This window comes from Haemorhous mexicanus, chromosome 3, assembly GCF_027477595.1.
Source record: "Haemorhous mexicanus isolate bHaeMex1 chromosome 3, bHaeMex1.pri, whole genome shotgun sequence".
Taxonomy (NCBI): Eukaryota; Metazoa; Chordata; class Aves; order Passeriformes; family Fringillidae; genus Haemorhous; species Haemorhous mexicanus.
In genome coordinates, this window is record NC_082343.1 from 117,941,594 (window position 1) to 117,968,440 (window position 26,847).

General features: G+C 69.9%; 1 protein-coding gene across 2 annotated transcripts in view; it reads left to right on the top strand.

The window, feature by feature from the left end:
• The first annotated feature begins 7,823 nt into the window (after nt 1–7,823).
• DNMT3A (DNA methyltransferase 3 alpha) overlaps nt 7,824–26,847 on the top strand; it is a 48,594-nt gene continuing 29,570 nt past the window's right edge. For both annotated transcript variants that reach the window (XM_059843209.1, XM_059843210.1), the window contains exons 1-3: nt 7,824–7,920; nt 17,059–17,229; nt 21,628–21,732. In XM_059843209.1, coding sequence (XP_059699192.1) covers nt 17,161–17,229; nt 21,628–21,732 — 174 coding nt within the window. In that variant the 5' untranslated portion in view covers nt 7,824–7,920; nt 17,059–17,160. The remainder of the gene's footprint in view (nt 7,921–17,058; nt 17,230–21,627; nt 21,733–26,847) is intronic.

The window sequence follows — 26,847 nt, forward strand, 5'->3', positions numbered from 1 at the left end:
GGGGACATCAAGGAGGTGACAGAACCCCCAGCACACCCTGGGCTCGGGGACATCAAGGTGGTGACAGAACCCCCAGCACCCCCGGGCTCGGGGACATCAAGGTGGTGACACCCACAGCAGAACCCCCAGCACCCCCCGGGCTCGGTGTCACCGCTGCCGCCCCGGACACGGAGCCGCTGCTGGGCCCCACCCGGCCCCGGCCCGGGCTGCAGACGGGTCCCGGCCGGCACCGGCTCCCCGGAGGATGCCCGGCACCCCCTGGCAGCCCCAGCAGCGGTGCCCGACACCCGGAGCCGCCCCCAGCACCCCGGCAGGACCCTCATCCCTCGGGATCCGCGGGGTCCCGGGCACAGGGGCGTCCTCTGGGCTCCGCAGCCCCGGTTTGGCGCAGCCCTGCGCCCTTCCCGGCGCTCCTTTGGGTTTTGGGTTAAACATCCTGGTGGGAAAGATCCAGAGCCCTCCCGAGCCGGGGGCTCCCGGAGCCGGGCCCGGAGCAGCTTTGGGCTGCGAGGAGGGTGGGAGACCCGGGCAGGGCACGGACAGGGCACGGACAGGGACAGGGCAGGGACGGGCAGTGCCCGCGGGCTGAGCGCTGTCGTGCGCCCGGCTCTGCCGCCGTGGCACCCCAGGGACACCGGAGCGCCCCGGCACACCACCGCACCGCCCACCCGTGCCTACCCATGCCCACCCGTGCCCAGCACCGCGCTGGGGGCCGCCTGCTCTGTCCCCTCTGTCCCCACCCGGGTCCCTGCCCCACCCACCCTGCCAGGCTCCCTTTGGGGACACGAAGCCACCGCGGTGCCGGAGGGGCCTGGGTGGGCACAGCCCCTGCCCGGGGCCCCCTCCCACGGTGAGGGTCCCCCACCCGCCCTGTCCCGTCCCGCGGGGCCGGGGGGGCCGTGCAGGCTCGGCCAGGCCCGGTGTCCCTGCCCGCTGCTCACCCCGCAGGCCGTAACCCTCTCACACCTCATTAGAGCCCTAATTAATCCCGATTATTCCCAGCCGCAGGGGGAGGGGCTCAGCCCCACGAAGACCCCAGGAGCCCCAAGGAGACCCCAAGGTCTGGTGCACCCCACGGAGGCCGCAGGAGCCCCACGGAGACCCTGAGGACCCCAAGTGCCCCATGGAGAGCCCGAGAAGCTCGAGCACCCCAGGGACACCACGGGGACCCCAAACATCCCATGGAGACCCCAGGATCTCTGTGCACCCCAAAGCGTCCCCAGGGACCCCCTGTACCCCGGGACCCCCACTGGCCTGGGGAGAAGGCCACCCCAGCTGGCCCCGTGCCCATGCGGCTCCAGCCCCGGGGCAGGGGCACAGCTGGGGACACATCCAGGGGTACGGCCGGGGGCACAGCCGGGGGCACAGCTGGGGACACATCCAGGGGTACGGCCGGGGGCACAGCCGGGGGCACAGCCGGGGGCACGGCCGGGGACACCCGGTGCCCCCCACACGGGGCCAGCGGCTCGGGTCAGCGCCAGATCCCGGGGCTGCTCCCCGGGCCCTCCCCGGCCCCCTCCGTCCCCGGATCGATCCCTTCACTGCTGACCCCCCTGCCCTTCATCCCAGCCCCCTCCTCCTCCTCCTGCTGCCCATCGGTGGCACAGGTGACGCGGGTGTGGCCGCAGGTGCGGGAGCCCCAGCTGTGTCCCCCCCTGCCCGCACACGCGGCTCCGTGTGACACTCGCCGTGTCCCCGGGGACAGAGCAGCGCCCGCCACGTGCCCCCGGCGCCACCAGCGCTGCCACAGCCCCGCGCCCGCGGCGGGCCAGGGGTGCCACCAGCGCCGGTGGCACCTGGGGACACTGAGCCCCGTGCGGCGGCCCGGGGTGGCCGCGGTGCCCGCCGTGCCCGGGCTGCCGGCCATTTCTGCTGAGCAGGAACCGGCCGCGGTTGCATAACCGGGAGCCCTCGGAGCTGGAAACGAGGTCAGGCGGGAGGGGCAGCGGGGACAGAGGGGACAGCGGGGACAGCGGGCACCGGCCGCAGCTGCTCAGCCTCCCCGGGCGGAGGCAGCGGCAGCAGCACGCCGGGAGTGACACCGGGACACGGCACCGGGAGTGACACCGGGACACGGCACCGGGAGTGACACCGAGACACGGCACCGGGACACGGCACCGGGACACGGCACCGGGACAGAGCGCCAGGACACAGCACCAGGACACAGCACCGGCACTGGGACACGGCACCAGGAGTGACACTGGGACATGGCACCAGGACACGGCACTGGGATGACACCAGGAGTGGCACCGGGACACAGCAGTGGGACACGGCACCAGGACACGGCACCGTGACCTCGCCCAGCAGTGGCAGTGCCAGCAGCTCGGGGGGCCCTGGGGCCACCGTGCCACCACACCTGCGTCTCTTGGGATCCCTCTGGCCATGGGACCGTCACAGCCGTGTCCCTTGGGTCACCTGAGCCATGGTGGCACCATGCCTGGGTCCCCCTGATGGTGGTGGCATCACACCTGTGTCCCTGTGGGGTCCCTCAGGCTGTGGTGCCATCACTCCTGCATCCCTCGGGGTCACTGTCCCTTGGCCACTGCCACCGCCACCCTCACTGCCCCATGGCACCCCTCAGCTCACCAGCCATGTCCCCACACCCATGTCCCCGGGGCTGGCAGACGTGGCCGAGGAGGGTCACCCTGGCACATGGTGACACTGCCTGGCACACAGTGACACCCTGGCACACGGTGACACCCTGGCACACAGTGACACTGCTGGCACACGGTGACACTGCCTGGCACGTGGTGACACTGCCCAGCACATGATGCCACCCTGGCACATGGTGACACTGCCTTGCACACGGTGACACTGCCAGCACACGGTGACACTGCCTGGCACGTGGTGACACCGCCCAGCACACGGTGCCACCCTGGCACACGGTGACACTGCCAGCACACAGTGACACCGCCCAGCACACGGTGCCACCCCGGCACACGGTGACACTGCCCAGCACACGGTGCCACCCTGGCTCACGGTGACACTGCCAGCACATAGTGACACCCTGGCTCACGGTGACACTGCCTGGCACACGGTGCCACCCTGGCACATGGTGACACCGTGGCTCATGGTGACACCACCCAGCACATGGTGACACTGCCTGGCACACGGTGACACTGCCCAGCACACGGTGACACTGCCCGGCAAACGGTGACACTGCCCAGCACGAGTGACACTGTGGTTCATGGTGACACTGCCCGGCACATGGTGACACTGCCCAGCACACGGTGACACTGCCCGGCAAACGGTGACACTGCCCAGCACGAGTGACACTGTGGCTCATGGTGACACTGCCCGGCACATGGTGACACTGCCCAGCACAAGGTGACACCGTGGCTCATGGTGACACTGCCCAGCACACGGTGACACTGCCACCCGGTGCCACCGGCTCTCCCCAGCTGCTCCCTGGGCGGTGTCACCAGCCCGGTTTAATTTGGAGCCGCCCTCCAGGCATGATTAATTAATCGTTAATTAATCCCATCCCACCCCAGGGACCCGCCCGTGCCCCGGCAGCTGTCACCGTGTCACCGGGTCACACGGTGCGGTGACAAGGCTGAGCTGGGGGGTCACAGCGAGGGGGGACCCCAGGGACACCCCGGGGCGGGGGGTGGCAGCAGCGGTGCCAGGGGACACGTCCTGCCCTGCAGGGTGACAGGGCCGGGGCTGCTCCAAGGGCACGGAGCTCCTGGGGACATGGGGACACCGTGGGGACACCGTGGGGACACTGTGGGGACACCGTGGGGACACCGTGGGGCTCCTCGGCCTGCAGGGGATGGAACTGCCACCCCCGAGGGTGGCTCTGGGGACATGGGGACACCACGGGGACACCGTGGGGACACCGTGGGGCTCCTCGGCCCGCAGGGGATGGAACTGCCACCCCCGAGGGTGGCTCTGGGGACATGGGGACACCACGGGGACACCAGGGCCTGCTGGGGAAGGTGGATGAGCCAGGGGAATCCTGCTCCTCCTCCTCCTCCTCCTCTTCCTCCGCCCGGCCCAGCCCAGCGTGGGGCCGTTCCCCAGCGGGGGATCGGGGGGTAAATCCCAATCCCGGCCTAATCCCAATCCCAGCCCAATCCCAATCCCAGCCCAATCCCAATCCCGGCCCAATCCCAATCCCTGCCCATGGGATCAGGGGGTAAATCCCAATCCCAATCCCAATCCCTGCCCAATCCCAATCCCTGCCCATGGGATCAGGGGGTAAATCCCAATCCCAATCCCGGCCCAATCCCAATCCCGGCCCAATCCCAATCCCTGCCCATGGGATCAGAGGGGGTAAATCCCAGTCCCTGCCCAATTCCAGTCCCTGCCCAATCCCAATCCCTGCCCAATCCCAATCCCTGCCCATGGGATTTGAAGGCTTTGAAGGCTCAATCCCAGCTCAGTAGGACCTTGCCCGTGGGATTTGAGGGCTCAATCCCAATCCCTGCCCACCAGGACTCGCCCATGGCATCTGGGGGGTTAAATCCCAACCCCAGCCCAGCAGGACCCTGCCCATGGGATTTGGGGGTGAATCCCAATCCCAGCCCAGCAGGACCCTGCCCATGGGATTTGAGGTTTAATCCCAATCCCAGCCCAGCAGGACCCTGCCCATGGGATCTGGGGGTGAATCCCAATCCCAGCCCAGAAGGACCCTGCCCATGGGATTTGAAGGCTCAATCCCAATCCCAGCCCAGCAGGACCCTGCCCATGGGATCTGGGGGTTTAAATCCCAATCCCAGCCCAGCAGGACCCTGCCCATGGGATTTGAGGTTTAATCCCAATCCCAGCCCAGCAGGACCCAGCCCATGGGATCTGGGGGTGAATCCCAATCCCAGCCCAGCAGGACCCTGCCCATGGGATCTGGGGGTGAATCCCAATCCCAGCCCAGCAGGACCCTGCCCATGGGATCTGGGGGTGAATCCCAATCCCAGCCCAGCAGGACCCTGCCCATGGGATTTGAGGTTTAACCCCAGCCCAGCAGGACCCTGCCTGTGCGGTTCGGGGGATCCATCCCGGTCTCTGCCCCTTTCCAGCCGGGATCCCCCGAGGCTCCCGCAGGACACCCAGGGCAGCGAGCAGGGCCGGTCGCGGCAGGGAACAGGCCGTTAATTAGCATTGTTAATTAGCGCGCTATTCCGCAGTGCCCCCCGGTGCCCCAGGAGCCTTCCAGCGCGGAGGGCGAGGGCAGCGCTGCCAGGGGCCCCTCTCGGGGCTGCGGTCCTGGCACAGCCCGAGCACAGCCGGCCCCGCCGGGCTCTGGGCACAGCCTGGCGGCCCCGCGGTGCCCAGGGGGGGCTGGCTGCTCCGGGGGTCCCCCCAGAGTCCCCCCGTCCTCAGCACCTGCCAGGGCTGGCCGTGGCCTGGGTCAAACCCAGGGATTTGGGGACTGAAAGCGACACCTGGCACAGGTGCTGCCAGGGGCAGCGTCAGCTCCCCACGGCCCCCCCGGCCCCTCCAGGATCTCGGGAGCTCCCCAGGCCCAGCCCTGAGCCCCCTGAGCCCCCTGAGCCCCCCAGGCCCAGCCCTGAGCCCCCTGAGCCCCCAGGCCCAATCCTGACCTCCCTGAGCCCTCTGAGCCCCCTGAGCCCCCCAGGCCCAGCCATGACCTCCCTGAGCCCCCTGAGCCCCCCTGGAGTCTCTGGAGCTCCCCAATCCCAGCCCTGAGCCCCCCGCTCCAAGCCCACCTGGGCTTTCCTGGCAGTGCCCAGCTGGGTTCCCCTGGCAGTGTCCAGCTCCCCTGGCAGTGCCCAGCTCCCCTGGCAATGCCCAGCTCTCCTGGGGTCTCTGGGATCTGGAATTCCCGGGGGTCTCTGGGATCTGGAACCCCGGGGGTCTCTGTGGATCTGGGGGTCTCTGGATGTGGAATTCCCGGGGGTCTCTGTGGATCATTCCCAGGGGTCTCAGTGGATCTGGAATTCCTGGGGGTCTCTGGGATCTGGAACCCCGGGGATCTCTGTGGATCATTCCCAGGGGTCTCTGGGATCTGGAATTCCCGGGGGTCTCTGGGATCTGGAATTCCCAGGGGTCTCTGTGGATCTGGAACCCCGGGGGTCTCTGTGGATCATTCCCAGGGGTCTCTGGGATCTGGAATTCCCGGGGGTCTCTGGGATCTGGAACCCCGGGGGTCTCTGTGGATCTGGAACCCCGGGGGTCTCTGGGATCTGGAACCCCGGGGGTCTCTGTGGATCTGGAACCCCGGGGGTCTGTGCCCCCAGCCCTGGCTGCTGCAGTGGATCTCTGTGGATCTCTGTGGATCTCTGTGGATCTCTGTGGATCTCTGTGGATCTGTGCCCGCTGCAATCCCAGGGCTCCGTGCCCCCCACCCACCCCCGAGAGCCCCCGGGGTCACTCTGGGCCCCCCCCAGCCCCCCCTGCCCGGGGAGGATCCGGGGGTCCCTGCAGCCCCGGGGGGGGCAGAGCCCCCGAGATGTCCTGGCAGTGCCAGGGGCGGTGCTGGCACCGGGGACGGGGACACGGCTGGCACCGGGGTGGGGACAAGGGACGGGGCGAGAAGGGATGGCTTGGCTTGGCTTGGCTTGGCTTGGCTTGGCTTGGCTTGGCATGGCTTGGCTTGGCCTGGCACAGCTCCTGGCCACACTTGGCATGGCCCAGCCTGGCTTGGCACAGCACAGCTTGGCACGTCTTGGCATGACACTGGACAGCCCCTGGCTTGATCTGGCACGGCCTGGCTTGGCACGGCACAGCTTGGCTTGGCATGGCACCGCACAGCCCTCCACTCTGCTTGGCTTGGCTTGGCTCGGAGCAGCCTGCCCTGGCTTGGCACAGCACGGCTTGGCACAGCACGGCCTGGCTTAGCTTGACACTGCACAGGCCTTGGCTTGGCCCTGCCTGGCCTGGCACGACTCGGCTTGGCACGGAATGGCTTGGCTTGGTCTTAGCGTGGCAGAGCTTGGCACGGCTTGGCACGGCACGGCTTGGCACGGCACTGCACAGCCCTTTACTATCCCGGCTTGGCTTGGACCAGCCTGGCCTGGCCTGGACTGGCACAGCTCAGCTCGGCACAGCTTGGCTTGACACGGCACAGCCCTTGGTCACACTTGGCTCGGCCCGGCCCGGCCCGGCACAGCACAGAATGCCTTGGCATGGCCTGGCACAGCAAGGATCACTTTGGCACGGCAGGGTTTGGCATGGCACGCCTTGAGTTAGCACCGGGCTCTGTCCCTGCCCCGGTGCAGGAGCTCAGCTCTGTGCCGTGCTAAGGCATTCCGTGCTGTGCCAAGCCAGGCCATGCAGTGCCGTGGGCGTGCTGTTCTCCTTCCGAGCCATGCTGAGCTGAGCCATGCCGTGCCAGCGGTGCCCTTGCTTGGCTGTGCCGTGCTGTGCCCGTTCCCGAGCCGTGCCGTGCCCGTGCCCTGAGCCGTGCCTGTGCCCGTTCCCATGCCGAGCCGTGCCTGTTCCCGTGCCGAGCCGTGCCATGCCCATGCCCTGAGCTGTGCCTGTAGCCATGCCGAGCCGTGCCCGTGCCCTGAGCCGTTCCCGTGCCCGTTCCCGTGCCGTGCCGTGCCCGTGCCCTGAGCCGTGCCCTGAGCCGTGCCTGTTCCCGTGCCGAGCCGTGCCCGTGCCCTGAGCCATGCCTGTTCCCGTGCCGAGCCGAGCCGTGCCCGTGCCCTGAGCCGTTCCCGTGCCGAGCCGTGCCCTGAGTCGTGCCCTGAGCCGTGCCCGTTCCCGTGCCGTGCCGAGCCGTGCCCTGAGCCGTGCCCGTGCCCGTTCCCGTGCCGTGCCGAGCCGTGCCCGTGCCGGTGCGCGCGGCCGGCGGGCTCTAGGACCGCGCGGCGGGCTCGGTGCTGCAGTGGAGGCGGCGGCGCTGCGGGAGGAGGCCTGGCCGGGCAGCGCAGCGGCGGCGGCGGCTCGGCGGGGCTCGGCACGGCTCGGCGGGGCTCGGCGGGGCTCTGCGCCGGGCCCGCAGCGGCCCAGGTAACCGGGACAGCGGGACAGCGGCACCGCCGGGACAGCGGCACCGCCGGGACAGCGGCACCGCCGGACACCGGCACCGGCACCGCCGGCCCGGCCCGGCTCCGCTCGGGCGCGCTCGCGTCCGCTCGGCTGCGTTCGGTTCAGTTCGGATGATGCGTTCGGCGCGGTTCGGTTCCGTTCGGTTTGGCCCAGGCCGGTTCGGTTCGGTTCGGGTGGTGCCTTCGGAAGGGCTCGGGCCCGTCCGGAGGGGGTTCGGGTTCCTCCGCGGCGGTTCGGGTCCCTGCGGCTGAGGTTCGGGTCCCCACGGCCGAGGTTCGGTTCCCTCCGGCGCACTTCGGCTGCCTCCGGCGGGGTTCGGCGGGGCTCGGCCCGGGCCGGCGCGGCCCCGGTGTGTCCGCCGTCCCGGGCCCGCGGCAGGAAAACACGGCAGGGCCGGGCCCGCCGGGCCCCACCGGCCCCGCGCCGCCCCCGCCCGACCCGGCCCCGCTCGGCCCGGCCGTGCGAGCGGGGGTGGCCGCGCGGCCCGGCCGGCCCGGCCCCCGCGGCGCCGCCGTGTCCTTGAGCGCGGCGCGGGCGGCTGAAGGGCAGCGGGGCCCGGTGGCACCGCCGGCTGTCCCCCCGGTCCCCTCCCGGCCAGCGGTGTCACCGCCGTGTGCCCCCCGGGGAGACGCGGGGCCGCGGCCGCCCGTGCCCTGCCCGCGGCGGGGCCGCCCGGGGGAGCGGCCGGGCCGGGCCGGCCCTGCCCGAACTTGGGGGATTTTGCACCAAAAATCCCCCCCGGGGGAGGCGCGGGGCCCGCGGGCGGGGGCGGCCGGGCCGGAGCCTGCTGGGGCCGGGGGCTGCCCGGCCTGCCCGCTCTGGTGCCCCCGCTGGGCCCGGCTCCTTCCCCCTTCCCTCTCCCCTTCCCTCTCCCTTCTCCCCTTCCCTTTCCCTCTCCCTTCTCCCCCTCTCCCTCTCCCCTTCCCTCTCCCTTCTCCCCCTTCCCGCTCCCTCTCCCCTTCCCTCTGGGGGAACACTTGGAGCTCTGTTCCCCCTGCATCTCCCCCTTCCCACTCACTGCCCACTTCCTCATCACTTCTCCCTTTTTCCCTCTCATTTGCTCATTTTCCCTTTCCCTCTCACTTCCCCCTTCCTGTTCATTTTCCCCTTCCCTTGCCCTCTCACTTCCCCCTTCCAGGTAATTTTCCCCTTCCCTCTCACTTCCCCCTTCCTGTTCATTTTCCCTTGCCCTCTCACTTCCCCCTTCCTGCTCACTTCCCACTCCCCTCTCACTCCCCTGCCCCTCTGGCTTCCCATCTCACTCTTCCTTCCCCTTCCCCATCATTTCCCCTTTCCTCCCTGCTGCCCCCTTCCCTTTTTGCTTTCCCCTTCCTTCTTGCCCTTCCCACTCACTTCCCCCTTCCCATTCCCTTCCCACTCCCTCCCCACTTCCCTTCCCACTTCCCCCGCTGCCTCCCTCCCCCTCAGTTCCCCTCTCCCCTCCCTCCTCCTTCCCCCTCTCCCTCCCACCGCCGTTTCCTCCCCCCGCTTTGCTTTCCGGGGTGTTTCGCCTGCGCAAACCTGTGCCCAAATGAGATTTTCCTCCTCGCTCGCTTCCTCTTTCTGCCGTGCTGCCCTTTGTGTGACGTCGCCGGTGTCACCGCGGGACCGGCCGAGTTCCGTGCTGGCTGCCACACCGGGCGGCCACATCCCGTGATGGCAGTGACCCCCGGGAGCCTCGGCTGGGGGTGGGACCCGGCCCGGCAGCTCCGGCAGCTCCGGCCCCCTGTGCTGAGTCAGCTCCAAACTTCCCAGCGGGGCAGTTCTGTGACATGGAGCAGCTTTGGTGACACCGAGCAGCTTTGGTGACACCGAGTAGCTTTGGTGACACCGAGCAGCTTTGGTGACACCGAGCAGCTTTGGTGGCACTGAGCAGCTTTGGTGACAAGGAGCAGCTTCTGCTCGCTCGAGGAATGGTGCCATGCTGGTGCCCAGTGGCAGGCCCGGTGTGTCCCAGTGTCTCCTGGCGTGTCCCGGTGTGTCCTGGTGTATCCCGGTGTGTCCTGGTGTATCCCAGTGCATCCCGGTGTGTCCCAGTGTCTCCCGGCGTGTCCTGGTGCATCCCGGTATGTCCTGGTGTGTCCCAGTGCATCCCAGTGTCTCCCAGTGCGTTCCAGTTTGTCCCGGTGTCTCCCGGTGCGTCCTGGTGCGGCACGGTGTGTCCCAGTGTGTCCTGGTGCTTCCCGCTGTGTCCCGGTGTCCCCTGATGACCCTGGCTGTCCGTGTCCCTGCAATCCGGTGGCAGCTGCTGCTGTGCCCCCAGGCCCCGTGCTGTGCCACCCCACGCTGTGCCACGCCGTGCTGTGCCACCCCGTGCCGTGCCACGCTGTGCCGTGCCACAGCAGCCACTCGCGGACCCTCAGGCAGTGGTTTTCGTGCAGGAAGTTTTATTTTGGCACATCCCAGTTTTATTTTGGCACAGGCCTGCCCCACGCCTTCCCACGGGCCGTGCCCCGGCAGGGCGCGGTGCCCCGGGGCAGCGCGTGGGCCGGCAGGTGCCGCGGGAGCGTGCCAGGCACGCGTGTGCCACGGCGGCTCCAGGGAGGGTTTGGGTTTGGTGGGATGGCTCCAGGCCCTGGATTGGCTTTGGCTTTGGGTTTGGTGGGATGGCTCCAGGCCCTGGGATGGGTTTGGTGGGATGGCTCCAGGCCACGGCAGGAATTTGGTTTGATAGGATGGCTCCAGGCCCTGGGATGGGTTTGGGTTTGCTGGGATGGCTCCAGGCCCCACTCAGTTTCCCTCCCAGCACAGGAGGAACCTGTGGCAGGCTCTGCTCCCCCTGCACTGCCCCAGTGCGGGGCTCTGCCTTGCCAGTGGTGTCAGGCCCATTCCCGTGGTGTCAGGCCGCTTCCCACAGTGTGAGGCCGATTCCCGTGGTGTCAGGCCCATGGCCGCGGTGTTGGGCCCATTCCTACAATGTCGGGCCCATTCCCGTGGTGTCGGGCCTGTTCCCGTGGTGTCAGGCCCATGGCTGCCGTGTTGGCCTGGTTCCTGATGTGTCAGGCCCATTCCCGCGGTGTCGGGCCCATTCCCGCGGTGTCGGGCCCATTCCCGCGGTGTTGGGCCGGTTCCTGATGTGTCAGGCCCATTCCCGTGGTGTTGGGCCCATTCCCACGGTGTCAGGCCCATTCCCGCAGTGTCAGGCCCATTCCCCTGGTGTCAGGCCCGTTCCCGTGGTGCCAGGCCCGTTCCCGTGGTGCCAGGCCCATTCCCACGGTGCCAGGCCCATTCCCGCGGTGCCAGACCCATTCCCCCAGTGTTGGGCCTGTTCCTGCAGTGTCAGGCCCATGGCTGCAGTGTCAGGCCCATTCCCCTGGTGTTGGGCCCATTCCCACGATGTCGGGCCCATTCCCACGGTGCCAGGCCCATTCCCGTGGTGTCGGGCCAGTTCCTGATGTGCCAGGCCCGTTCCCGCGGTGCCAGGCCCATGGCCGCAGTGTCAGGCCCATTCCCGCGGTGCCAGGCCCATTCCCGCAGTGTCGGGCCCATTCCCGTGGTTCAGCGCCGTTCCCAGCTCCCAGCCCTGCCCCAGGCTCCCCGGGGCTCAGATCACCCCCGGTAACGGAGCACGTGCAGCTCCCGGGTGCTCCCGGTGGGGCCTTCCCAGCCCTGCGGGATCCCCTGGCTCCATCCACACTGTCCCACCTGCAGGGCTGGCCACAGCCTGGCACTGGGGTGCCACACACCTCACTGTCCCATCGCACCCCAGAACACCCCAGAACATCCCAGAACACCCCATAACACCTCATCACATCCCATCGCACCCCAGAACACCCCAGAACACCCCATCCCACCCCATAACAACCCATAACACCCCATCCCACCCCATAACAACCCATAACACCCCATCCCACCCCATAACAACCCATAACACCCCATCCCACTCCATAACAACCCATAACACCCCATCCCACCCCAGAACACCCCATCCCACCCCATAACAACCCATAACACCCCATCCCACCCCATCCCACCCTATAACATCCCAGAACACCCCATCCCACCCCAGAACACCCTATAACATCCCAGAACACCCCATCCCACCCCATAACAACCCAGAACACCCCATCCCACCCCATAACAACCCATAACACCCCATCCCACCCCATCCCACCCCATCCCACCCTATAACATCCCAGAACACCCCATCCCACCCCATGCCCCGGGCAGGTTGGTGCTGCTCTGGCTGTGGGGCTGTGCCTGCCTTTGGCTGTGGTGTGGAGCAGGGCAGGGCCTGGTCCTGGCATGCCATGGGCTGCTGGGGATTGTCCATGGGCTGCTGGGATTGTCCATGGGCTGCTGGGGATTGTCCATGGGCTGCTGGGATTGTCCATGGGCTGCTGGGGATTGTCCATGGGCTGCTGGGATTTGCTCTTTAGGGTGCTGTGAGGTGCTGTGCTGCCCTGGAGTGCAGGAAATCACACCCTGGGGTGCTTTGGGGTGCTGGGGATTGTTCATGGGGTGCTGGGATTTGCTCTTTGGGGTGCTGTGAGGTGCTGTGGTGCCCTGGAGTGCAGGAATCACCCTCCAGGGTGCTGTGGGGTGCTGTGCATCACTTCCAGGGGTGCTGTGGATGCAGTGACTCCATCCTTGGGGTGCCGTGGGGTGCAGGAATCACTCCCAGGGGTGCTGTGGGGTGCTGTGGGGTGCAAGAATCACTCCCAGGGGTGCTGTGGGGTGCAGGGGGTGCCGTGGGGTGCAGGAATCACTCCCAGGAGTGCTGTGGGGTGCCGGGGGTGCTGTGGGGTGCAGGAATCACTGCCAGGGGTGCTGTGGGGTGCAGGGGGTGCTGTGGGGTGCAGGAATCACTCCCAGGGGTGCAGGGGTGCTGTGGGGTGCAGGGGGTGCCGTGGGGTGCAGGAATCACTGCCAGGGGTGCTGTGGGGTGCCAGGGGTGCTGTGGGGTGCCGGGGGTGCTGTGGGGTGCAGGAATCACTCCCAGGAGTGCTGTGGGGTGCAGGGGGTGCTGTGGGGTGCAGGAATCACTCCCAGGGGTGCTGTGGGGTGCAGGGGGTGCCGTGGGGTGCAGGAATCACTGCCAGGGGTGCTATGGGATGCAGGGGTGCCATGGGGTGCAGTGACTCCATCCTTGGGCTGCACCACAGGTCTGTCTCGGTGCTGCAGAGCGCCCCAGGGTCCCCCCTCCGGGCCAGGTCTGTTTTTAGGATCACCCCAGCTCTCGCTGGCACTTTGCCCCCGAGTCCCCCAGATGCCGGTGGCTCCCGGAGCTGTGGCACGCGTGGCCCGGCGCCCCTCCCGCAGGGGCCAAATATTTCACCCCTAAATTACAACCCCGGAGACGAGGCCAAGGCCGCGGTGCTTTGGGCACAACCATCTGTCGGAGGCGAATTTGCGTAGCCCGGGGACGCCCACCCTGTTCCTGCCCCCCCGGCAGCAGCTCCCACGCCGAGGGGGGCTCGGGGGTGAGTCAGGGGTTGGGGGGCGCAGAGGCTGGGGGTGACTCACGGCCGCCGCTCCTGTCCCCTCTGAGTCAATCCCGGAGTCGTTCCGTGCTGCTGGGAAGGAGGAGGAGGAGAAGGAGGAGGAGGAGGAGGAGGAGGAGCGCGGCGGTGGCAGTGACTCAAAGTGACAACAACAATAATAATACGCTGCGGCACTTGTCACGGGAGAGGCGCTTGGACGGGGTCCCTCGTGCGTCCCCACGGCCGCCGGCGCACGGGGGACCCCGGCCAAGGCGGGGGTGTCACCGCCGCACGCGGGGTCACCTCGGGACGGGACGGGGGGGGACTGCGGTGACGGTATCCCACCGGCACGGGGGGCTGCGGGGTACCCCGCTCGCCGTCACCTAAAATGGCCGGTTAGGTCCCTGCAGGCTCCCGGCTGCGGCACGGCACCGCCGAGGTCCCTAAATATATATTTAAAAAAAGGAAAAAAAAAAAAAAAGAAAAGGAAAAAAAAAAAAAAAGGCGGGATTTCGGGTGGGTTTTCCATTTTCGTGCCGGTGGCTGCCGCGTGTCTCGCCCAGCCGGCGCAGGTAACCTACTTCGGAACGCCTCTGCCGCCGCGGCGAGCGTGACTCGCCGCTCCTGCCGTGCGGGAGCGGCACCGCCGGGGCCCCCGGGCAGCGCCGCCACCGGGGACACAGCCGGCCGCAGCGGGGGCCGCCGGCCGGTACCGGAGCGCCGGAGCGCGGGGCCGGCTCCGTGACCGCCGCCGAGCCCAGCGGCGGCCGGGGGATGCCGCCGAGGACGGTACCGGCGGCCTGAGCGAGGGCACGGTGCGGAGCCCCCCGGGTCACCCCGTCCCGTCCCGTCCCGCAGCGGCGCGGCGGGCGAGCGCAGCCGGTAAGAGCGCGGGGAGCGGGGCCGGGAGCGCCGCCGGGTCCCGCACGGCCCCTCCGGGATGGGGTGGGCAGCGGGAGGCGGCCGGGCCGCGGCGGCTCCCCGGCTTTGTTCGGCGGCCGGGGCTGCCGCGGGGTTTGTGCGCAGAACAACTATTTTTAGAGCGTTCGGAGACCATGTTGGCTGGAAGCGAATCAAAGCCGCGAACAGCGCCAAGCGGGCTCGGCCGCCGCCGCACCGGGCGGCCGGGGGGGGGCTCGGCCGTCCCCCGGGGCTGCCGGGGGGTCCCCGCTGCCGTGGGGGGCCGGGGGCTGCGGGCGGTGCCGGCGGCACGGCGGAGACCCCCGGCTGCGGGACCCCCGAGGCGCCTCCGGGCGCGGGGGATCCCCCGAGGCTCCCGGTGCAGCCGCGGTGTCCCCGGTGCTTCCCGCTGCACGTGTCCGGCCGTGCCGTGCCGTGCCGTGCCGTGCCGTGCCGTGCCGTGCCGTGCCGTGCCGTGCCGTGCCCGCCCCGGGGCTGTGCCGAGGCGTGGCGGGAGCGGGATCCCGGGGGGGGGTCGGGGATGGTGGGGGGCTCCGTCAGTGGCACCCTGGGACACGACTCGCGGGGGAACGGGGGCCGAGGTGCCGTGCTGTGCCGTGCTGTGCCGTGCCGTGCCGTGCCGTGCTGTGGGGCTGGTGGCACAGCCGCTGGCAGGGGGGCCAGTAGCAGTGGCCTGGGGGTGCGGGGCTGCGGGGTGCTAGCCCCGGCCCCTCAGCGGCGGCATCCCGGTGCCCAGGGGCCAAGTGCCGGGCCGAGTGTGCCCGCGGGGAGCTGGCGTGGGGTGGCACCCTGTGCCACCAAGGGACAGGGCCGGGGCTTCCCCGGGGGCTCCCCGGGCTGCTGAGGGAAGGGGCCGGGGAGTCCCTGTACCACAGGGCTGTGCCCGGGGTACAGCGTGCACCCCACAGCCCCAGTCTGCTACCCTGCCCCCCCAGGTCCCGCACCCCAACCCTCCACCCCCAGCCCGCACCCACCCCCTACTCCCCCTGCCCACGTCCTCCGCCCAGCCCAGCCCAGCCCAGCCCAGCCCGCGAGAGGGGCCGTTCAGGAGGCACTGGGGCAGGGCGGCTGGGCTCCCCCATCTGCCCCCAGCCCCCGGCCCAGCACCCCAAATCCCAGGGGTCCCCGTGCCTGTGTCGGGGGGCGGCTGCAGCCCCCCGGCCCCCCAGCAGCCCCCGCCGCTCCGGCCGCGGGCCGGGGGGATGCCTTGGGCTGGGAGCGGTGCCGAGAGCGGCGTCCTGCCCGCCCCGACCCCCCCGAGCCCCCGCCCGAGCCCCCCGCCCGCCGCTGGGAACGGCTGCGGCTGGAAAGCTCTAGAAACAAATTGCAGCTCCGGTGCCAAAGGCAACAGCAGCCCCGGCCATGGCGAATGCAGCGTTTGCCATAGCAACAGGTGCCGGCTGGCGCCTCCCCCCCGGCCCCCCGCAGCCGGCCCCCGGACCCCGCAGGCGGCACCCGCACCCGGGACCCCGCACCCCGCACCCCGTCCCGCACAGCCAGCACCCCCAGACCCCACAGCCCGCACCCCCCAGCTCCCTGCAGCCAGCACCCACAACCTGCATCCCCCTGGGCCCCCAGCCAGCACTCGGCCCCCCCAGTCCTGCACCCTTGGCACCCCACAACCCCACAGGTGATGGCCCTGCCAGCCCCCTCACTGCCAGCACCCTGTGCCCTGCAGCCAGCACCCTGCACATCCTACACCGTGCACACCCTGTGCCTGGTACCCCACAGTGTGCATCCTGCACCCCAAACCCTGCCCTGTGCCCCCGCAGCGTGTCCTGCACCCCACACACCCTGCACCCCAAACCCTGCCCTGCACCCCACACACCCTGCACCCCAAACCCTGTCCTGTGCCCCTGCAGCGTGTCCTGCACCCCACACACCCTGCACCCCACAGCCCTGCTGCCCCCGCACCCTGCACCCCACAAAATGCCCCCTGCACCCCTCGTACCCCACACTGCACACCCCCCCCGTCCATGCTCCTCACAAGGTGCACGATGCACCCCAAAACACGCACTGGGCACCCCGTGCTGTGCAAAGGGCACCCCACACTGAACATCAGGTGCACCACACTGTGCACCCATCACCCTGCACCCCACACCATGGACACTGTGCCCCACAACTGCTCCCCTGTGGGCTCCCCATGCCTCACACCGTGCCCCTGTGCCCCAAACCGCTCCACACGCTGCACCCCATGCTGTGCACCCCTCACCACCCACCCTGCACTGACACTGCACCCCACACCGTGCACCCCCTGTGGACCCCACACCCCTGACCCTCACCCCGCACCCCTGACCCTCACCCCGCACCCCTGTTCCCCCCGCACCCCTGACCCTCACCCCGCACCCCTGTTCCCCCCGCACCCCTGACCCTCACCCCGCACCCCCTGTTCCCCCCGCACCCCTGACCCTCACCCCGCACCCCTGTTCCCCCCGCACCCCTGACCCTCACCCCGCACCCCTGTTCCCCCCGCACCCCTGACCCTCACCCCGCACCCCTGTTCCCCCCGCACCCCTGACCCTCTCTCTGCACCCCCTGTTCCCCCCGCACCCCTGACCCTCACCCCGCCCCCCCCGCACCCCCTGGCCGGGCCGGGGCTGGGGCACCGCGGGGCGCTGGCGGGGCAGGAGCCCGGCCCGGCCCGGCCCGGCCGAGTCAAGGCTGTGGCACGTTAATAATTGCCGGGGCTGGGGCCGGGCCGGGGGCGGCGGGGCGGGAGCACCCCCTGACCCGCGTCCCTCTGCGCTTCCCGCAGGGCCAGCAGGATCCAGGCAGCGGCGGGGGACGGCTCCCGGACCCCTCCTCGGCGCAGCGGGCTCCGCTCAGGTGCTGAGAGGCGGCGGCCCCCGGCCCCACGATGCCGTCCAGCGGGAGCCTGGACGCCGGCAGCCCCGCGCCCAGCCGCGAGGCGCTCGACACGCACAAGGTACGGTCCGGGGCTGCGGGGCCCGGCCCGGCCCGGGGGAGCCCGGCCCATCCCGGGGGAGCCCGGCCGGGGGGCTCCAGGGCTCGGCTCCTTCCCGGCCGGCGGGAGAAAGGGGCGCGGGGCCCCCGGTGCCCCAGGGCGGAGCGGACGGGGGGAGCGGGAGAGGCCTGAGCCGCGGGCGGGATTAGCGCGGATTGAGCTATTCCTGGCGCTGGGCAGCGCGGGGAGTGGACGGGGACAGAGACCTGCTGTCACCTCCCGGCTGCGGGTAGAGCTGGGCCAAGGCGGCTGGCAGGGCGGGGGTGTCCCCAGGAGGGCTGTGTCCCCCAGGATGGGGATGTCCTGGCCCCGGAGTGTGGGCTGGGGTCATGCCCTGTGCCAGGCGGGATGCATGGTGGCCTGGAACCCTCGTGCCAACCCTGCTCTCCCCTCAGGGGGTCCTGCCTGTTCATGGGGTCCCTGCACCTCCTCCATGTGCGACACCAGGCTCAGGAGGGACACCCCGGCCAAGTACATGCTGGGCTGGGGTGGCTGCTCCCAGTGCCAGGGCTGGCAAGGCTGTGGCTCTTCCTGTGGGGCAGTGTCCAGCAGCGCAGGGCAGGGCTGGTCAGGGCGTGGGCACTGGGGCTGCGGCCAGCTGGACCCCGTCCCACTGCGGGCACGGCCAGGTCGGGGTCATCCCGGTTCCTGCTGGCCGGCTGGGTCACACTGGTCTCACACGGTCGTGCTCCCCATCCTCCAGCCATTGATCCCGGCAGCCCGAGGGGCTGGCCGGTGTGACCGCTGGGGTGTGCCCGTGTGTCCACTGGGATGTGTCTGTGTGTCCGCTGGGATGTGGCTGTGTGTCCCCTGGGATGTGTCCGTGTGTCCCCTGGGATGTGCCCGTGTGTCCCCTGGGATGTGCCCGTGTGTCCCCTGGGGTGTGTCCATCTGTCCCCTGGGGTGTGCCCATGTGTCCCCGGGGATGTGTCCGTCTGTCCCCTGGGATGTGCCCGTGTGTCCTCTGGGATGTGCCCGTCTGTCCCCGGGGATGTGTCCGTCTGTCCCCTGGGATGTGTTGTGTGTCCCCTGGGATGTGCCCGTGTGTCCCCTGGGATGTGCCCGTGTGTCCACTGGGATGTGTTGTGTGTCCTCTGGGATGTGTCCATGTGTCCCTTGGGATGTGTCCGTGTGTCCCCTGGGATGTGTCCGTGTGTCCCCTGGGATGTGCCCGTGTGTCCCCTGGGATGTGGCTGTGTGTCCCCTGGGATGTGCCCGTGTGTCCTCTGGGATGTGTCCGTGTGTCCTCTGGGATGTGCCCAGCACGTTTTTGGCACAGCTGGGCACGGGTACCCCGGGGTCGGGTCGGTCTTGCCCTGCGGTGCTGCTGGCAGGAGCCGGGAGCAGGGTGGATGCACAGCCCCCGTGCTTTGGGGTGGTTCTGGGGGCACGGGGGGCACAGGGCAGAGCCGGGGCAGTGCCCGCTGCAGCCCGGTACCCCCGGGAGCAGGGCAGAGCCGGGGCAGTGCCCGCTGCAGCCCGGTACCCCCGGGAGCGGGGCAGAGCCGGGGCAGTGCCCGCTGCAGCCCGGTACCCCCGGGAGCGGGCCGTGGCACTGCCCGGCGCTGGCAGCAGCGCTCGGCCGGGCGCTGTCCCGGGCTGACCCCGCGGGATGCGGCGTCGCCTCCCCCGCGGCCACGCGCCGAGGTCACCGTGCCGAGGGCGGCCGCTGCCCGCGGGGCCGGCGCGGCCAAGCCTCCCCCGGAGCCTCCAGCACCGCGGGGCGGGCCGGTGCCGGTGGCGCCCGGCGGGGCCGAGCCCCGCTCCCAGCCGGGGCAGGTCTGCGCAGCCGGGGCCGCCGGCGGGGCTGTGCCGGCGGTACCGCGGAACGGGGCCGGTACCTCGGAGTGAGGCCGGTACCGCCAAGCGGGGCTGTGCGGGCCGGTACCGCCGAGCGGGCTGTGCTGGCGGTACCGCGGAACGGGGCCGGTACCGCCGAGCGGGCTGTGCTGGCGGTACCGCGGAGTGGGGCCGGTACCTCGGAACGGGGCCGGTACCGCCGAGCGGGGCTGTGCCGGCGGTACCGCGGAACGGGGCCGGTACCGGGGAGCGGGCTGTGCTGGCGGCGCCGAGGGCCGGGCTGTGCTGGCGGTACCGCCGAGCGGGGCTGGTACCGGGGAGCGGGGCTGGCGGCACAGCCAGCACTGCGTCATGCCGCAGCTCGGCCGCGGTTCCCTCCGGGCTGTTGCTTGGCAGCGGAGCAGGAGCGGCACCGGGGACGTGCCACGGAGCCCCGCGCTCCGGGGGACGGGCACGGGTGATGGATGGGCGATGACTCAGCTCCCGGCGGGATGATGCGGGAGGCGAGGGGCTGCGGCACGGCTCCTGTGCCGGGCTGGGGGACAGAGCCCCCTCTGCCAGCCCTGCTGCGGCCAGGGCCGCACCCCCACTCCTGCCCTGCTTTTGGGGTGCTGTCTGTGCCCCCGGGGGGGTTCCCTGTCCTGACAGGTGCTGGGAGCATCTCCCTGGTTCTGCAGCAGGGACCCTGCTGTCCCCTCACGGTGGCAGCCCTCGAGCCAGCTCTGCCCCTCCAGCTTTTCACTCTGGAGCCCCCCCGGCCTCTCTGGGACCCCTGGGTGCCCCCCAGCTCTTCCTCTCCTGGCCATGGGAGGTCTGGCTGCCACCTGGTGCACATGACTCCCCCAAATCTTTCATGTACATCCACTAAATGCTGCCAGGGCCTGGATGAGGCCAGGGAGGGACAACTGGCTGGGGCAGTGCCAGCAGCCAGGCTAGCACTGGGGCAAAGGGACAGGTGCCAGGGTCTCCCTGGGGCTGGCCTGCACCCCTGGGTGCTGCCCTGGCCTTGCAGCACAGCGAGGCACAGGGGGCCTGTGGGCAGGGACCCCCAGAATCCCCTCAGGGACTTCTGCACCAGGATGCTGCTGGATCTGGGATCCTGACATCGTCCTTGGACCTGTCCCAAAAGTTTCCAGCAGGATGCCATGTGGAGTGGGGCCCGGCCCTGGCGGAGGCCCTGCTTGCTGCGGCGTCTCCTGTCCTCATTCAGTGCTGGCAGTGCCAGCAGGTGCCAGGGCTGGGGGGTCCCCACAAGGCTGGGGAGGTGTGTGCAGGGGCTGGAGGCTGCTCAGCCCCACAGGCAGGCGAGTGGGGCTGGGACAAGCACGGTTCTGGAGGGACACCGTGGGCTGGGACAGACCTACACATGGCTCCCGTGCATCCCACGTGCTCCAAGACCAGGCAGGGCAGCAACGGGCACAGGGCGGGCAGCTGAGTTTGGGGTGGATGGCACAGAGGGAGCTGGTTTGGGCACCACGGCTGGGGCACCACGGCAGTGGGACACTGTGGCAGTGAGCCACTAGGGCCATGGGGCACAGCGTGTCCCAGTGCCGTGGGATTTTTGTGCTGGATCCGCAGGGATGTTCCAGCTGCATCCCGAGGGCACGGCTGCCCAGCTCGGGGGCGCAGGGCAGGAATGTGGCAGCGCCGGGGTGCGGGGCCGCGCGGCTGCAGCTGCCTGCCGGCGCTGTCTGCCTGCCAGCCCCATCCCCTCCCTGGCCTCTCCCTCACCAGCCCCCCGCCGGCCTCTCCTCCTTCCCCCGCTCCCCCTCCGTGGCCTCTTCCTGCTTGGCTGCTGCCGCCGGGATCTTCTGGGGCTCAGGTGAAACCCACCCCGCGCCGTGCCGGGGCCTTGCCCCCCTTGCCCGCCGTGTGCCCCCCGGTGCCGCGGTGCCCGGAGCGGGGACGGGGCCCCCGGTGCTGGCGGCTGCTGGGGCACGGGAGCAGGTTCACTTCCCGGGGCCGCGTTCCTGCTGCGCCGCCATGCTGGCACATGCGTGCCGGGCCACCGCGCCAGGGACGGGCACGGGGCGCTGCCAGCTGCTCTGGGGCACGGCGGGGTCCCCAAAGCAGGCAGCTGCCCTCTCCAGGGGTGCCCGGCTCCTGCTGCTGGCCCTCGTCCCCAGGGAGCCTCGTGGCTGCCCGCAGGCCCGCGCTGCAGGGTGCCCACAGGGCCCTGGCTGCACGCCGTGGTGCAGGGTTTGGTGGGTGGCGGCAGTGGCACGTGTCCTGAGCCAGCCATGGCACGGTGGCACAGGGCAGGAGGGTCACCCGCTGAGGCTGTGCCGCAGCCCGAGCGTGGCAGGAGCCACTGTCACCCTTCCAAGTGCCCTGGTGCTGCTGGTGCAGCCACTGTCACCCTTCCAAGTGCCCTGGTGCTGCTGGTGCAGCCTCTGTCACCCTTCCAAGTGCCCTGGTGCTGCCAGCCCGGCGATGCCACAATGCTCCCACCCGGCCGGGCAGGCACCCGTCCCCCCGCGGTGCCCGCGGTGCCCGTGACCCCGTGCCCAGCCCGGGCTGCCCGGCGGTGTAACCATCCTGTCTGTGTCCGGCTCTCAGGGGGAAGAGGAGCCCGAGGAGAACCCCAGCAAGGAGGAGAAGCAGGAGCCAGGCACGCCCATGAGGAAAGCCGGGCGGCCCGGGCGGAAGCGCAAGCATGCCCAGGTGAGCCAGCGGGCGCGGCGCCAGGTGGGTGGCAGTGGGTGTCCCTCCACGGGGCTGTCCTGCTTTGGTGACAGACCTCAGCTCCTGGCATGCCACGGGCTGGCCTGGCTGCCCCGTGTGCAGGGTGCTGAGGCAGAGGAGCCCCCAGAGCAGCCGGGGGGGCTGTCCCTCCCCTCCGAGCCCTCAGCCAGCCCTCCTGTGCCCTGGGGCACCGTCCTGCTCCACCCTGCATTCACTCCCTGCCTGGGTGGCTCTGACCCTGCTCCCCCACCCTGGGGCTGCTGGGCCTGGGGAGCAGAGCCCCCTGAGGGTCTCCCCAGCTCCTGCCCACGGGTGATGCCCACCCAGCACTCCGGGCTCGCTCAGCCCTTGCTGGGCCACCGTGCCCACCAGGGTCAGCTGGGAGCCACGGCGTGCTCAGGGCTTTTGGGGTGTGCTGGGACAGGGCCCCAGGGCTGAGGACCCTCGTGGCTCGTCCCTTCCAGGCCATGGTGTGTCCCAGTGCCACTGGGGAGCCCCCTCCTTGCGGGGTGGCCGGGTGGCACCTGGCTGCTCTCACGATGAATTCGGTGCGAGTGGAGGAGCAGGTTCCTCTGCTGCTGAAGGCCCAGAGGGAAGGTGTCCTTGGGCTCCAGGCTCAGGCAGTGTCCCCAGTCCTCATTCCCACAGGAGGGGACAGGGGAGTGACAAACAGGCCCAGGGTGATGAGTGGGCCAGGGGAACGAGCAGGGCCTGGGGCACAAACAGAGCTGAGGCACCTCCACCCTTAGGAGGCTGCAAATCCTTTTTGGAAAAGTTTCCGGCAGCCAAAAGGGTTCATCCTGAGCTGGGACGCTTCAGGTCCGAGCTGCCTGTCCCAACAGTCCCTGATCCCTGCCATGCCTGTCCCAACAGTCCCTGATCCCTGCCATGCCTGTCCCTGATCCCTGCCATGCCTGTCCCTGGTCCCTGGTCCCTGCCATGCCTGTCCCAACAGTCCTTGATCCCTGCCATGCCTGTCCCTGGTCCCTGATCCCTGCCATGCCTGTCCTTGATCCTTGCCATGCCTGTCCCTGATCCGTGCCATGCCTGTCCCTGATCCCTGCCATGCCTGTCCCTGGTCCCTGATCCCTGCCATGCCTGTCCTTGATCCTTGCCATGCCTGTCCCTGATCCGTGCCATGCCTGTCCCTGGTCCCTGATCCGTGCCATGCCTGTCCTTGATCCTTGCCATGCCTGTCCCTGATCCCTGCCATGCCTGTCCCTGGTCCCTGATCCCTGCCATGCCTGTCCTTGATCCTTGCCATGCCTGTCCCTGATCCGTGCCATGCCTGTCCCTGGTCCCTGATCCGTGCCATGCCTGTCCTTGATCCTTGCCATGCCTGTCCCTGGTCCCTGCCATGCCTGTCCCTGATCCCTGCCATGCCTGTCCCTGGTCCCTGATCCCTGCCATGCCTGTCCCTGGTCCCTGATCCGTGCCATGCCGGTGCCAGGGGCACGGCACAGCCGTGTGTCACCGTGTCACCCGGGGCGGGGCGGGGCTGTGCGGGCTGGCCGGGTCACGCCGGCGCTGGCCCCGGGCCGGGAGGAACGTGCCGGGCGGGGGAGCCGCTGCTGGAAGAACAATGCTGGCACGGGAGCAAGGGGAGAGCTCCGCAGGAACAGCGGGGCCTGGGAGCCGGCAGGGCTCCGGCCAGCACGGCCCCAGAGCCCCCGGCACGACGGAGGGACGGCAGCAATGCCAGGGCAGGGGCACATCCTGCCCCCGAGCCGGGGTGGGTGGGCTGGGTGCCCGTCCCAGTGTGCTCCGACACTGCTGCGCTGTGCCAGGGGTGGTGCCAGGGCTGGTGCCAGAGCTAGAGCCAGAGCTGGTGCTGGTGCTGGTGCCAGTGCCAGCCCTTTGGCCAGCAGCTCCAGTGCCAGGAGAGCAGAGCTGGCGTGGCCAGCCCCAGGCAGTGCCAGGGGAGCCCTGCTGACGTGAGCCACTAAACATCTCCTCCCTGAGAGTGCCAGGGGCACTGGGGCAGGCTGAGGCAGCTGGCACTGCCGTGGGCACCAGGCTGGCCCCGGGGGTCCCCAGCACCTGTGCCCAGGTGGGCAGGCAGTGGCCAGAGGGGCCTTGCCCTGGTCAGCAGTGTGAGAGGGCACAGGGTGCCAGAGGGGGGCTGGCTGGGCACAGCCCTGTGGGGACGGGTGTCACAGCACGGGTGAGCTGTGCCAGGCCGTGCTGGGCTGTGCCAGGCTGTCCTGTGGTGCGCCGTGCCATGCTGAGCCATGCCAAGGCTCCAGGACCAGCGTCCCCAGTGCCAGCTGTGCCTGGCAGAGGGACACCCCTCAGCAGGGTGGCTCTGCGGGTGACAGGGGCACCTTCCCATGGGGTGGGCACGAGAGTCCCCAGCCCCAAGTGCCACCCCCCGTCATCCCCTCGGGGAGTGTCCCCAGTGTCACCCTGTGTCCCCGGGGCAGCGGGACGGGCAGGGGCCGTGCAGAGCAGCCTCCCTGGCGGGGGCCCGGCCGAGGGGAGGGAGCAGGAGAAAGGCAGACCTTGTTCCCAGGGCCCGGCGGCCGCAGGAAGCGCCGGCTGGGTGGGCAGGAAGGCTCCACCGCCAGCCCCGGGGACGGGGACAGGGACGGACAGGCCACCACGGGGTGGCTCCGGGTGAGCAGGGGTGCAGTCCTGGCCCAGGTAGGGGAGCTGGGGTGCCAGGCTTGGCCAGAGCAGCTGTGCAGGGCTGGCAGTGGGTGTTGGCAGGGTGGGACGGATGGGGCCGTGCAGGGGGTGCTGGCTGGGCCATGTGTCCCTGTCCCGGCAGGGGACACGGTGCCTGTCCTGCCCCAGCGTGCCAGGGCCCTCCTGCCCAGCACGGCTCCTTGGCAGCCCCGGCGCTGTCCACCGAGTCCTGGTGCCACTGCCAAAGCCTGGCAGCACCCAGGGGAGCCTGTGCCCTGTGTGCCCAGCACCCCTCACCCGCTGAGCCCCCTGGGGCTGTCCCAGCGAGGGGCTGGGCTGAGCTCCCACAGCCCCCCTGAGCTCCCACAGCCCCCCTGAGCCCACAGCCCCCCTGAGCTCCCACAGCCCCCCTGAGCCCACAGCCCCCCTGAGCCCACAGCCCCCCTGAGCCCCCACAGCCCCCCTGAGCTCCCACAGCCCCCCTGAGCCCACAGCCCCCCTGAGCCCCCACAGCCCCCCTGAGCTCCCACAGCCCCCCTGAGCTCCCACTGCCCCCCTGAGCCCACAGCCCCCCTGAGCCCACAGCCCCCCTGAGTCCCCACAGACCCCCTGAGCCCACAGCCCCCCTGAGCTCCCACAGCCCCCCTGAGCCCACAGCCCCCCTGAACCCACAGCCTGCCTGAACCCCACAGCCCCCCTGAGCTCCCACAGCCCCCCTGAGCCCACAGCCTGCCTGAACCCCACAGACCCCCTGACCCCACAGCCCCCCTGAGCTCACAGCCCCCCTGAGCCCACAGCCCCCCTGAGCCCACAGCCTGCCTGAACCCCACAGACCCCCTGAGCCCACAGCCCCCCTGAGCCCCATAGCCTGCCTGAACCCCACAGCCTGCCTGAACCCCACAGCCCCCCTGAGCCCACAGCCTGCCTGAACCCCACAGCCCCCCTGAGCTCCCACAGCCCCCCTGAGCCCACAGCCTGCCTGAACCCCACAGCCCCCCTGACCCCACTGCCCCCCTGAGCCCACAGCCTGCCTGAACCCCACAGCCCCCCTGAACCCCACAGCCCCCCTGAGCCCACAGCCTGCCTGAACCCCACAGCCCCCCTGAACCCACAGCCTGCCTGAGCTCCCACAGCCCCCTGAACCCCAGAGACCTCCTGAACCCCACAGCCTGCCTGAACCCCACAGCATCCCTAAACTCCACAGCCCCCCCAAACCCCACAGCCCCCCTGAGCTCCCACAGCCCCTCTGAGCCCCACAGACCCCCGAACCCCACAGCCTGCCTGAACCCCACAGCCTCCCCTGAACCCCACAGCCTCCCCAGACCCCACAGCCCCCCTGAACCCCACAGCCTCCCCAAACCCCCCAGCCCCCCCAGAGCCCACAGCCTCCCCGAGTGTCCCAAACCCCCACTCCTGCCCTGGAGCACAGCTCTGGCCTTCCCGTTTCCTCCCGTTTCCTCCCCACGGCCCCTGCGATTGTTCTCACACGGATGCGGCCCCGGCAGAGGCGGGAGCGGGGCCAGGGGCACCGGGACCCCCTCAGTGCATCGGGGGGTGACACCCGGGACCCCCTCAGGGACAGGGGGTGCGGTGGTGTCCTGGTCTGGGACCTGTCCTGGTCTGGGACCCCTCATGGTTTGGGACCTGTCCTGGTCTGGGACCTGTCCTGGTTTGGGACCCATCCTGGTTTAGGACCCCCCATGGTTTGGGACCTGTCCTGGTTTAGGACCTGTCCTGGTTTAGAACCCCTCATGGTTTAGGACCCATCCTGGTCTGGGACCCATCCTGGTCTGGGACCCATCCTGGTCTGGGACCTGTCCTGGTTAGGGTCTTGTCCTGATTTAGAACCTGTCCTGGTTTGGGACCCATCCTGTTTTAGAACCCCCCATGGTTTGGGACCCATCCTGATCTGGGACCCATCCTGGTCTGGGACCTGTCCTGGTTAGGGTCCTGTCCTGGTTTAGGACCTGTCCTGGTCTGGGACCTGTCCTGGTTAGGGTCCTGTCCTGGTCTGGGACCTGTCCTGGTTAGGGTCCTGTCCTGGTTTAGGACCTGTCCTGGTCTGGGACCTGTCCTGGTCTGGGACCTGTCCTGGTCTGGCACCTGTCCTGGTTAGGGTCCTGTCCTGGTCTGGGACCTGTCCTGGTCTGGGACCTCTCCTGGTTAGGGTCCTGTCCTGGTTTAGGACCTGTCCTTGCTGTGGGACTGGTGGGGACTTTGCTCCCTGGCATCCATCTTGCCTGGTTCCAGCTCCCTGCTCTGCTCCTGGGCCACGCTGTGCTGTCCCTGCTGTCCCTGCTGTCCCCCCATCCCTGGTGGCTGGCTGGCCCTCCCGGGCTGTGCATTCCCGGGCCAGGCACACCAAAGCCTGGCCTTTGGCCTCTGATAGCCCAGCTGTGCCCTTGTTCATGGCCTGGCACAGCACCCCCTGATCCACAGCACCCCCTGACCCCCCTCACCCCCAAA